Source organism: Cnephaeus nilssonii, assembly GCF_951640355.1.
Source record: "Cnephaeus nilssonii genome assembly, chromosome: 6".
NCBI classification, from domain to species: domain Eukaryota; kingdom Metazoa; phylum Chordata; class Mammalia; order Chiroptera; family Vespertilionidae; genus Cnephaeus; species Cnephaeus nilssonii.
In genome coordinates this window covers 28,758,395-28,771,612 of record NC_137077.1, presented here as the reverse complement: position 1 = coordinate 28,771,612, position 13,218 = coordinate 28,758,395, and the positions used below count along the sequence as shown (strand labels likewise).

The 13,218-nt window shown below is 39.6% G+C and overlaps 1 protein-coding gene across 3 annotated transcripts in view; it reads right to left on the bottom strand.

Annotated features, from left to right (window-relative positions):
* Positions 1–1,421: 1,421 nt before the first annotated feature.
* PLEKHA5 (pleckstrin homology domain containing A5) overlaps positions 1,422–13,218 on the bottom strand; it is a 206,202-nt gene continuing 194,405 nt past the window's right edge. For all 3 annotated transcript variants that reach the window (XM_079773717.1, XM_079773715.1, XM_079773716.1), the window contains 7 exons: positions 12,625–12,743; positions 9,775–9,984; positions 8,671–8,811; positions 8,009–8,133; positions 6,187–6,332; positions 4,403–4,508; positions 1,422–2,251 (listed from right to left, as the gene is read on the bottom strand). In XM_079773717.1, the coding sequence (XP_079629843.1) occupies positions 4,414–4,508; positions 6,187–6,332; positions 8,009–8,133; positions 8,671–8,811; positions 9,775–9,984; positions 12,625–12,743 (836 nt within the window). In that variant the 3' untranslated portion in view covers positions 1,422–2,251; positions 4,403–4,413. The remainder of the gene's footprint in view (positions 2,252–4,402; positions 4,509–6,186; positions 6,333–8,008; positions 8,134–8,670; positions 8,812–9,774; positions 9,985–12,624; positions 12,744–13,218) is intronic.

The window sequence follows — 13,218 nt, the reverse complement described above, 5'->3', positions numbered from 1 at the left end:
GAAACATCGATGAGAGAGAAACATCGACCAGCTGCCTCCTGCACACCCCCCACCGGGGATGTGCCCGCAACCAATGTACATGCCCTTGACCGGAATCGAACCTGGGACCCTTCAGTCTGCAGACCGACGCTCTATCCACTGAGCCAAACCGGTTAGGGCCAGTAATGTGTTTTTAACAAGCCTGTGCTGACTTACTGTTTGCAAAGATATGGTTAGCATCTGGCTTTCTAAGATGTTGACGAGAATCACAGTTCCTTTATGCTGCTTTCTCCTAACTCCCGAGGCTTCCAGGTACCCCAGTACGGGGTATGTTTCCTTCTTGAAATAGTTAAAAAAAGTTGTGCTTAATAAGACCAAAGCAAAACACACACAATCCAACATAAAAAGCCCCACAAAAGGTCCCAAACGAAAACCAGAGAGAAACTCTCCCCGACACACTGACAAAAGATCTCTAACAATGACCATATCATAGCTAAAGGGGAAAAAATGATTTGCCGACGGTTTCCTTTGAGAAGACCTGTGTGTGTCATCTTTGATATGTGTAAACATGTTTAAATGGACACAGAGAGCCAAATGCTATCCTCCCATTTAACCTCTCTTTTCATTGACCTCCTACAGTATAGACTGTATCTATTTGCATTTCCTTTTGAGTGATTTAGTTTGGAGCAGATGAATTTTATACATCTGCGTTTTGAATGGAATCTAAATCCTCTTTAATATAGCATGGAAAAAAAAAAAAAAGGAAGACTGACCGCTGCCAATTTAGTTTCAGCCATTTTATACAGGAATCCAAAAGCATCAAATTTCCTCACACACTGGGAACAATATAGAGCATGAACAAAAGGTTACGGAGGGAAGAAAATGTAATTGATTCTGAAGAGCGTGAACATCTGCAAAGAATGAATTGTAAGAGAAAACGATCTCTGAGGGTCCTACTTATGATGAAACAGTTTCTAGTTACTCATGTCGGAGAAATGACCCTCTGCTCCGTACCATTCCTCCCTCCCCCAAGTCCAAACCACGGAGCAGAGTGAGATACAGCTGCTTGGAGCTGGTTTCCACAACACGAGGTAGAGAAACCTCAGAAAACTAAATTTTCCCAGTGGTGTTGAGCTGATGGCCTTAGAGGACAAGTCAGAAAAACTGTATTCTGGCCCAAATTCTGTTACTAAATGAAATGTAACTGTGGCCAAAGCAATTTATCTCTTTGGGCCTCAAGTTCCTCAACCTGACAGGGGAGGCTGGGCTCCATGACGGAAAAGGTCCTTCTGTGATGTTCTCTACAATGATAAGAGGAACATACTCCCCGTCCCCCCCTTCTAGAAGTCTCTTGGTCCTTGGGCTTGCCATTTTAGATGGAAAGAGCAAAAATTCTAACACAAATGATTTAAGAACATCAACATTTATTTAACATGATAAAAAAAGAAATGAGATATGAACATTTGCATTTAAACAATAGTAAGTAGCCTTTAATACATTACATGTGCTCATTGTATAATATATACACAATGAACATAATTACATTTGTACACAAACCAAGTACTGGATTTGAAAACCTGCTTATTGCTGTACACATCGATTCCAACGAAGTATAAGCCCAGTACTTCAAAATACCCACATTTTAAATTGTTTTTCAAGAAACAGTAAGCGATAACATTTGTGTTTAAGCTGACAAGAGTGTGGCAGTAACTGCTGACATTGCAATCTGACTGAGAAATAATTATAGCAGGAAACGAGACATACTTCACTTAGCAATAATAAAATGGCACATTTTAAATATATATATATAAAATTTTTACAAATCAAGTGAGAAACAAAGCCTTGCAGTAGCCAAAATGGAAGGAAAACACAAAACAAAACAAGCTTCATTGGAAAGAACTAAAATGATGTAGTGAAAAGAAAAAGGAAATATAACTCCACCTAGACTTTAGAAACATCCAAATCTGGAAATCAGCAACTAAGTGAGCTCTGGCGGTGGACCACACAGTAAAAAGCACCTTGACTTATGTGCTCTGAAATCATAGCAGCAAGCTGGTGTCAGAATAATAACCTTGAGATTACGGAGTGCACATATGGGCCATTAAAGCTGTTTTGGAATAAACATTTTCCAGAAGTGATAAAACGATGCTCTGTGGCCAAAAGCATCAGAACTATGAATTTCATAGATTTAAAATATACTGTACAATATCTTCTCACATTGCCGAAGGTCCGGGTCCTTGGGTCTGAATAGCTTCCGCGCAAGTCAGTGTAGCTGGAAAACAGAGAGAGGGAAATTTACTTTGACACCTGCAAGATAAGGAATGACCATTTCCTAAAGCAACTAAGGCTGACATTCCGTAACAATAGAAGCATGGCCTTGAAAATCCAAAAACATAATACAATGAAAGGACACTCTCTCCTCATTTCCAAATGCTCAATTCACACAGCAAAGAAGCATAATGCAATTAAAAGAGCAATTCAGAACCCAAAAGATCAGCAAAATGAGCAAAGATTTGCATAACTCCACATGTAATAATGCAGTGAGCTGCCTGCATAGCAGTGCCGTGTGTAAAACTTTCCTAAGTTCTGCCAGAACTACTAGCTTGGAAAGATGACATAGGCACAACACAAAGATATAAAATAACCACATCTGAGCGTCACTCGTTCGTGGTGGCTGCATGCCACAGGACTGGAAAATATCAGGCAATAACTGTACCTCATTCTAGTGTGTAATGCTAGGGGCTCTGGAAATAAAAGTAAAACAAAACAAAATCCAATAATAACAACTTAAGGAACCTGGAAATGTGCTCGAGCTTTTTTTAAAAATATATTTTATTGATTTTTTACAGAGAGGAAGGGAGAGGAATAGAGTTTTAGAAACATCAATCAGCTGCCTCTTGCACACCTCCTACTGGGGATGTGCCCACAACCAAGGTACATGCCCTTGACCGGAATCGAACCTGGGACCCTTCAGTCCGCAGGCCGACGCTCTATCCACTGAGCCAAACCGGTCAGGGCTGTGCTCGAGTTTTAACTGAACACTTGTTATTACCAGAATGGCCCGTGTACAATGAGTTGTACCCTGTTTATCGAACCAAAAGATAAGGAGCGTGGTTTCTAATGCACATTTCTCCACTAAGACGGACAGAGGGCCCTGGTCACATCTTCAGACAGGAGGAATCAGAGGAGCATAATGTTTACTATTCCTCTGCCGGATGTTACTCTGTCACTAGTGAGAACTGTCACTTCCCAACATATTAAGTTAAAAGTTTAAATTCATGAGCGACAGAGGCAAAGGCACAGGTAAGACTGTAACAGATTGATGGTTTGCGACTCCAGAAAGAATGTTAATCCTGCACCGATAGGGCTCCAGGATCGACACAATCTCAAACAAAAGTTACAAACAGGACAAGACAGTTCAACACAAACCCCAGCTGCTGCCAAAAGGTGTGAACGGAGTGCGTGGGCTCCAGAAAAGACGCCCACTGAATAAACGTGGTCGGGTTAGTACCCGTACTCATTTACTCCGAGAATCTGGAAATCAAGCAATGTCACGAGGCTCATGTCTCAAGGTGTTTTCGCTGCTCATAACTACGTAACAGAAACTGGCGGTCACCTTAAGGCACAAAAATTACTAGATCTGGTAGATATTTTGAGGGAAAAAATGCAGAAAAGGGCATAACATGCTCCCTCCGTATCTTATCTTCTGAAAAGTTAAAAACAGTGTATATCTACACGCACAGAAGTGCAGGTAGCATTTAGCGTTGTTTAAATAATTTAAGGTTTTAGTCTCAGTTCGGAAACTGTGGTTGAAGGAATATTACTCCAAGGAAGGCTTTCTCCTTCCCTCTTTCCCTGCCCATGGCTTTTTGAGTAACTACTTCCCGGTCTTAAAAAAAATTTTTTTCCCCTTAAATTTAGAAATAATTTCTGATATATCTTCAAGATTTTAATATTCCATCTATTAGACTGTCCCATAAACATTTCTTTGTCCTTTAAAATAATTAACAAACTCCCAATGCGGTAGATATGTCAAAGTAACTTAGAAACATTACTCAATCGACATGTAATGGCTTAAGCAGACCTCTGCGATCTGATTACGGAAAGGAACATCCAATGGGAACACAGCGGCAAAACACTGTGAGGCCTGCTTCGGTGTTGGACGGCCCCGCCAGGTTTTGCTGTTTTTACAGAAGAAATAAGAGACAGGGAAAATGCTGGGAGACATTGGAAGACAGCCAACCACTGGAAGGGCCAGCGGTGGAAACGTGAGTTACTGCCCGTGGTTCCAATACTTGCTCTGCCAACTATCCCCAAGCCTGGCCCGGAATTAATCCCCGTTTTTGTTCCCTAAACCAGCAAATGAATACAACGCCCGTCGGTCAGCAAGTCCACGGGGAAAGCGCGAAGGGAAACCACGTACTTGCTCCGAAACTACACACACATGAAATGCGATCCCTCCGTGAGCGGCGGCTGGGCGGGCGGGCCCGCGGAGGCGGAGGACTCCGGAGACGAGGGCAGGCTTTTCACTAAAACACCAAGAAAACGCGAGAAGAGAAACATCTTTAAGACACTCGGGGAAGGAAATCTGATGCTGGGAAGAACATGTTTCGAGAAGGAAGTAATAGTTGCATTTGGTTTGTTACTTTCTAATCTGGGAACTGAGTATTCAGCATGAAATGTCTCTGTTTAAACTTTTTCTTCCTTGTAGACCTTAAACTTACAGTGTTATGTCAACTGTAGCTCATAAAAATGGGTAAAAAAATATACTAGATGCCTGGTGCACGGATTCGTGCACGGGTGAGGTCTGGCTGGCGGGGCGATTGGGCCGGGCCCGCGGGGGAGGGGCCTCGGGCAGTTGGCAGGCTGGCCCTGCCCCCTGGTTGAACTCTGGTAGAAATCCTGGTGGGGGGAACAATTTGCATATTACGCTTTTATTATATAAGGACTTTTTTTTTTTGCTTTGAAGTCAATTTTCAGGTGTCTAGCAGTGAATCACTTTTGAAAGCCTTTCTAGTTCCATGCGGGTATACACTACAGTTTAAATGTTGTGGTTTTAATAGTCATAGCACCACTTTGACCCAAACGCACCACAACAATAACTAAAAGTGTCACTGACAATGAAAAAGTAAGTGAGAATTCCAGGGTTCAGCACCTTATAAGTGACAGTGAGACAAAGGAAGAGAGCGCGGTTACTATTAGTTACAAAGGATCATGATGAGATAAATTTGCATGTTATATGCATATCAGATGCAAAAAATGCTTTATCTAAGGACAATCCTGAATAACTGAATTTCACTGTACTTACCCTTCTGCAAAGTGATTAGGGGATGGTGGGGGAGAGGGAGGATTACTAGGAATAGTTTTTTGAGCTGATAATATACATTAGTGGTATGATCCCCACCCCCTCAAAAGTCCTAAATGAAGAAAAAAGATGTGAAGAGTTTAAAAACGTGAAAGCAGCATAAACAATGGACGCAAAACTCTGGGGGGTGAGGGCATGTATGGGTGTGGGGTGGGGGGGGGGGGTAATGGTAAGATATGTACACATATAATACCTCAATAAAAAAATAAATAAAAAAATAAAAACGTGAAAGAATAGCACAGAAATCTTTAACCCTTTGCACTCGAATGTCGAGTGTGACTCGACACGGTTAGCATTAGAATAAAGGAATTGAGAAAAAAGCAAGCGAGTGCAAAGGGTTAATTTTTAGCTATGGATCACAGTCTTCTACTATCAAAGAAAACCCCAGATATGGATAATAATCCATTACTGTAGTAGAGGCTAGAGTAAACAGATCCATTCTACCAATTTAAACATTCAGTCTTCCAGTTTCTGAAGTGATAGGTTTGTGAACACTCTGAGAATCTCCTCTCAGAGACCCTAACAGATAAATTTTCCAAGTACTGAAGAATCTTCTTATTAGAAAAGAATTTATGGTAAGTGTTAAGATTAAAAACAAAACCAAAACAAAAAATGATCCCAAGCGAGGACAGCCTCTGAGGGTACCTAGCGGGTTAGGCAGGGGTCACCCTTTCCTCCTTTTTCAGTGGCATACCTCCTAAAGGTGCTTGTGGAAGGCAAAGGTTGCTTGATCTGTAGTCAAGGCTCTGAAGTGGCTCTCTTGCTAAAACCTTACATGGGAAATAGGTTCAGAGGTCCAGAGGAAGCGTCAGCGAGAAAATCATGAAATATGTAATATCTACCTGTCATTGTTTGGTTTCCTTTAGAGGCCTCAGGAGTTAGTTCATAAGAAACAACACTTTCTTCCTGCTCCTGAATATTGTCCTCTGTATTTTCTTCAGGATGGCCTTCTGATTTATGATTTGTGATCTGTGTCTCATCTTGAGGGCTAATGAAAATAGATGTTTTAAAATTTATTATAGAATGCAATTAATTTTTCTTCTAACTTATTAAAAATTTTTAAAAAATTGATTTTTAGAGAGAAAGGAGAGGGAGAGAAAGAAACATCAGTGAGATAGAATCATCGATGGCTGCCTCCTGCACGCCCCCTACTGGGGATCAAGCCCACACAAGGGCATGTGAACTGACTGGGAATCAAACTGGTCACCTCTTGGTGTATGGGTCAATGCTCAACCACTGAGCAACACCAGCCAGGCTGAACTCATAGATTTTTAAAAAGTGAGTTTATTGGGGTGATATTGGTTAACAAAACCACACTTGTGAAACATACCATTATTAGGTTTCAAGTGCACAGCTCAACGAAATATCTGCACCCTGCACCATGTGCCCATTGCCCAAAGTCAAGTCTCTTTCCCTCCCCACTTCTCCCCTTTGCCTCTTCCACCTCCCCTCCCCTCCCTTTCCCTCTGGCTGTCCCCACACTGTTGTCTATGTGTATGCATATTCATTATACTGGATGTGTTTCAATCTATGCCTATTAACAAAAAATCAGCAGAGATATTTTTCTTATCAGCTTTTGCCAAATATCTTGTTCAATGTCTTCAATGAATAGCAGCATTGAATTTGAAATATAAGGCATTGCTAATAACATTAATTCATAGCATTTCTCTTTTCTAACACTGGTAATTTTTTAAATGGAGGATGACACTGAGCATATGCACTAAAAGATGCTAGTTAACAAACACAGCTAAAAAATTAATAGCAAAGCACCATCATTTTGGAAACACTTATCAGACAACTTAGACTTCTTCTGATCCATGTCTATCATTACAAAGGCAATGGTGAGGAGCTTACTTGGCTATAGCTTATGTGCCTGTTGGCATTTAAAGAAAAGGTATGGAGGCGCTCTCCCTCCAGAGAGCATACCCATGCCATTTTGTTCCCCCTCTTCCTCCCCCACAGGCACGTACCCCCTAATCTCTAAGGGACCTCAGGAGACTTGCAACCAGGGGAGCAATGGGCAGCGGCAGCTCCTCCTGGGCCAACCCCCTGAGCCTGTCTCCAAGGCCCCCTTTCTCCGACTTCCCAGTGAGCCCAAGCAGCCCAGCCTGGGCTCTCCTGTGGCTGCTTCTATGCCCTTCCTTGTTTCACTGCTTGCTCTTCTAAGAAAGAGGTATTGTCCTGGCTGGTTTTGCTCAGTGGATAGAGCGTCGGCCTGCGAACTGAAGGGTCCCAGGTTTGATTCTGGTCTGGGGCACGTGCCTGGGTTGTGGGCTCGGTCCCCAGTGGGGGGCTTGCAGGAGGCAGCCAATTGGTGGTTCTCTCTCATCATTGATGTTTCTATCTCTCTCTCCCTCTTCCTTCCTCTCTGAAATCAGTAAAAATATATTTAAAAATAAATAAAAAATAAAAAAAGGTATTAACTACTTCCTAGGTGCTAAGCAGTGTTAAGTGCTAAACATGTATTTTCTTTTTTAACCCTTACAACACACTTGTGAAACAGATACCATTATTAGCCCCATTCTTCTAAGTGAGGAAACTGCACCTTAAGCAGGTATGTAGCTTGCTGGGACTGGAATACAAGACTTTTTGACTCTGAAGTTTACCATTTTTAAGCAGTTATACAAATCTGTGAATGATTTGTTTGTTTCCCTTAATTATTACCTGTATGAAACATCCTCTGGCATGTTTTCTTTGTTTCTTCCTTTATCCATCACTTCTTCAGAATTTACGCCATTTGGTTCAGGCTTGAGAAGTGTTTCGTAAAAAACATTTTCCGTTTTTTTAAACTACAGAATAAGAAGAAAGATTTTCTTTTTCAAGGCATTCATACCACATCTATATTTATTAGTAAATCTAAAATAATTACCAAATAAAAGTTTAAAAAAATCTATGCTGTCAAATATTTACTGAAATATAAATGTAGATTCAAGCTATCTTAAAAATATTAACATTAAAAACATTTTTTATGAGTTTATTTGCATCAAACTGACATGCCAAGGAGCAAGATCTAAAATGCCTCAACATTCTTTACTACTAATATAAAAAGTTATTTGCCCAAAGGGACGAAGCACATTGCTTTAGTTAGTTGTTTTGGGATATACAAGTACAAATTTAATTGGGCCAGCAGCAATTTATTCCAGCCTTGATTGGTCATGCTTTAAAGTTTTAAATTAATCAAATTATATAAAATCGATAATTTCACTTAAGATCTTTGCCTTTTGTGGCAGAATGAAACATTACTTGCAACCTTATTACAACCTGATCTCATCTTCAAAAACCTACCCCCACCCCTTGGAATATCTGTCCAAAAATAAGCTCTGTACCTCTTCACTGAAATCTGTGTTTTGAGGTTCAGCTTCTTTTAGTCGAACAATTTCTGCTGCGGGAGTTTCGTGGTTTGGCTTTACATCATTTTCTCTAATGACAGTGTCCAGGTCCTTACTGTTATCATCCTTCCTTCGAGTCTGTCCAAAAGACACAGCGCAGTCTTAGAGTCACACTATGCAGCCATTTAGATGGCACCTGCTGATTTTGAAAGAAAGCTAGATTTTCACTCACAAGGTTTCTTTATGAAAATCAAGAGGAACAAGATCTATTTAATATATATCAATATACTTATATACATCATTTACATATTCATTATTTAGGTATTAATATATGGCATACTAACTAAAGGCAGTATTCCACACACTTCTTCATCCTCATCTCTCTTATTTTTTAAAAAAACACCCATTTTGTAATTTGTAGACTGCAGTTATTCAACTGCTAATCGGCTGACTCTCCATTAGTGATGCCTGCTCTTGGTTGGATGAAAAGGAAACTTCTACGAAGACAGGGAAGCACTTTCAGCTGATCCATGTCTACTATCAGGGACAGATCAAACCGAAGCTACTAGGCTCTGATTTATGAATCGGGGTAACAAACAAACAAACAAAGAATAAGGAATGAAAGGTTGTCAGTTTACAAGACTGAAGCTGAAATTCGATGAATAGCAGAGCTTTAATTTAGAAGCTCTCTCCGGCTCCAATTTAGGTCATGTGAAATTAGGCCACAGAGTCATACACATTTTATTGGGAGGGGAATTGGGGACTATCTTGGTAACCTGCACGGCATTTTACATTTGCTGAAAGCACTTTTATCTTCTTAGTATCTCTGCGAGGGAGAGAGGACAGGTCGAATCATTACCTGATTTACAGCAGAGGAGATAAAGTCCACGGCTGGTGCAAAGGCACCCAACAAGCTTTGGTTTTTGAACACAGGGCTATTTCCATTATACTAAGCTGTCCTAGCTTATTATTATACCAGTTAAATAATAAAAATAACTACCCATATGGCAGACACGAGAAAACCCATAACACATGTAACTATGATTCTAAGATTCAAGTGATATTAGATTTCCACACAATGATTAAAAGCAACTGGTATACCTGGGTAACCCTGAATGGATTATCCCTTAAGTTTGAAGGACTCTGTAAGGGTGACTGGTCTAAAGCACCAATGACATTTAATGCTTTCTTCTTTTCCCTTAAGCATGCTTGTTGATGCCTCCTTATTCTTTCCATTTGCTCTTCCACAGTCATCCTAGGTCGAGTACTTTCAGCCAAACACAGCTGCTCCACTGCACTCCTTGGTCTTTCCTTTAAATTAAAGAATAAACATGTGAATACATAATTATAGTGACTTCTGAAAAGGATGTTGAAATAAAATGCATTTCTTTTGTCCTCAAAATCAAAAGTGGAGGCTTTGAATGTCACTTATATAACACCAGAAAAGCAAATTATTTTAACCTTAATAGGTAATTGGTGATGCATAGTCTATGACGAAAAGAGAGGAGAAAGAGAAAAGAAAATAGTAAGGGTATTTCTCTCTCCTCTTCCCCCCCCCCCCCCCAAATACAAACAGGTATGGCAGCTCTGGAATAATTCTACCCCATGAAACAGGAAATTATATAAAAGTTAAACAAGGAGAAAATAGGGGACACAGTTTCTAAATATCAGTGATTTATTTTAATGAAACTGTAATGTGAAAGACTAGTAGAGAAAACATCCTTAGTTTATGATCCAGAATAAAACTATGGAATTATTTATTTTCTATAAATCAGATGGTTATATTTGAAAGCATTGCATATATATGACTAATTTTTATGGTTCGCTAAAGGGTTTAAAAATATTTGTCCCAATAAACAACCAATTCTTACTTTTCACTTTCTTACTAAGGATGTACAAAGATATTGGTACAAGATCCAAAATAAATACTTCAATAATTAATCATAAGCAAATTTTAGCTTATTTTATGATAGAACTTTTAAAGATTAAACATTTTCTAGAACCTATGGGATTCATAGGTTTCTTTGGATCTTCTGGTCTGAATTGGTGGAAACTGATGAAGGCACTGGAGGAGTTTTTGGGAGAACCGAGGACAGAGGTAAGTATTCCTGTGACCAAGCACTACAGCAGGCCAAAGGCTAAGATTCCTTCCTCTCCACTCCAATCTGGACAATGCTTGCAGGGCAGGAGCTGTAACTCTAGAACTGCCTCCTACTGTACAGAATAAATATCTTAAAGTAGAAACTAAAAGGAAAAGGCCTAATGGGCAAAAATAAGTCATTCTCATTTATTTGTAAAATAAAACATATTGCTTTTGCAAAAAAAAAAAAAAGTTAATTCTAGATACTGATTGGGAAGTTGGCTACTTTAGTGTACTTTTCATCTTCAGTAATCACAAATGTGTATTCCTCCTGGTTTTTCTACGTTTACATAAAAATGTTATCACACCTCAACTTATTTATCAAGTTACTGTACAAATCTACTTTCTTCTTTTTAAATGTTGGATATTATTAATTTTTAGGTCTTTTCTCCAATATGATAACTGGGAAAGATGAACTCATTGGGGCAGTTCAGTTAGCATTTTAAAAATTATTACTGAGGCTGAGCAATTTTCATTTATTTGTGAACTATTATTTCTGATTTATATTTATTCCGTATTTATTATGGAACTTGTCTGTTATACTGCAGGTATTTATAAGCAGGTATCCTACCTAATAAAATAGTAATATGCAAATTGACCACACCTTAGCTATGCCCAAGCCACGCCCACCAGCCAATCAGAACGAGTATGCAAATTACCCAACAAAGATGGCGGTTAATTTGCATATGCTGAGGGAGGGAGGAGTGAAGACTGAAGACAACTTAGAAGGAAGAGGGAGGAAAAGCGGAAAGCAAGGTGGCTGCCAGAGGGAAAGCCCGGGTGGGGCGGGGCGGAGCGGGCCAGGCGGCAGCGGCACGTGGGTGCAGGCACGGCATGTGGGTGCAGGCACGGCGGAAGCAACGGCAGCAGCGCATGCCTCGGCAGCGGCCGCTTGCAGGATTCTTCCTGCAAATGGGCTACTAGTTGCTTATAAAGGTCTTTCTTGTACCAACATTATAGAACTATAGTTTTCTATACTTCCCCCCCGCCCCCCGGTATTTAGTTAGGTAGAATCTTTTCTTCTAGTATTTAAGAGAGTTATAAAAAAGATAAAGAATAATATAAATCCACTAATATCTTCTGCTTGATCTCAACATCCTTTTTCTGTTTACTTTAGCATCACAATTCCCATAGAAAACACCTCCAATCTGCAAAAAATGCCCAACTCTATGAACAAATAATAGTATTATAGAATCATGATCACTAATGTTAATATTGACACATAGCTATTCATTATTTTTATTCTACACTAATTATTCCTATAGATCTTTATAATTTTGTATTTATTGAAAAGATAGTTCTTATATATGGATTTGTCAGATTTTTTTGGCATATACTGGTTAGCTATACTTTAATATCTTTCAAAGATAACCATAGACCTTTTTCTTTGTTGTACCATTCAGTCTTTTCTTATAGCTTAAAATTATCTCATACCAAGTAAGTAGAGACTTTGCAAAGATGCAAAGTAAAAGTTCTTTTGCAGCTCAAATTTCTAAGACTACTTGGTGAAAGGGAGGTAAATACTCTGAGAACCTTCCAAGACCATCAGACTGGTTTGGAGCCAGTTTGAATTCAGTGATCTCAGATGAAAGTGTGAAACGCAGGATTTATTTCCCAATCCCAACCCACATTTCTCAGAGTAGCCAGAGGACTGGCAAACTCCAAATCCACCCCAGCTGAAAGGCCCTGCAAACTCAGGCTAGCTTGGAAACCCATTCACTTGGGTGACCACAGTACACGTCTATCACTCTCCTCAAGGAAATTCTTAGAAGTGTCAGACTCCTTCTAGAAATTAATTTCTAGCTAAATACCGTTCTTGAATCCACCATCTTCTTCGTTTTCCTTAAGGTTACATATGAGGCTATTGTCGAAGATTCGGGTGTTGGTGACTTTGTTCTTGGAGACACAACTCCAACAGGAAAGTGGGAACCTAAAATTTAAAATAGGAGTTATCTCTCACATAACATGGCTTTTTTTTTACATACTCGATTTCTGAGGCTTTTAAAATCACAAGACCAATTTATTGTTTGGAAAGAGCCAGGGAAAATGTACTAGCCTTCTATTACCTATTCTACCTCATAAGCTAGCCAATGATATTGCCAGATAAATTTAGGGTTAGATTTAGAAATAAAGTTCTACAGATTAAAAGATGATATTAAAAATCCTCTGGCTGGGTAGCTCAGTTGGTTAGAGTGTCGTCCCGATACAGCAAGGTTGTGGGTTCGATCCCTGGTGAGGGCCCATACAAGAATAAACCAATGAATGCATAAATAAGTGGAACAATAAATTAATGGTTCTCTCTCTCTCTCTCTCTCATCAATCAATAAAAAAAATTTAAAAACTTCAGTACCCCTAATCCATCATAGATCCTTATGGGTTATTTGCTTCCTCAAGTCCACAGAGCT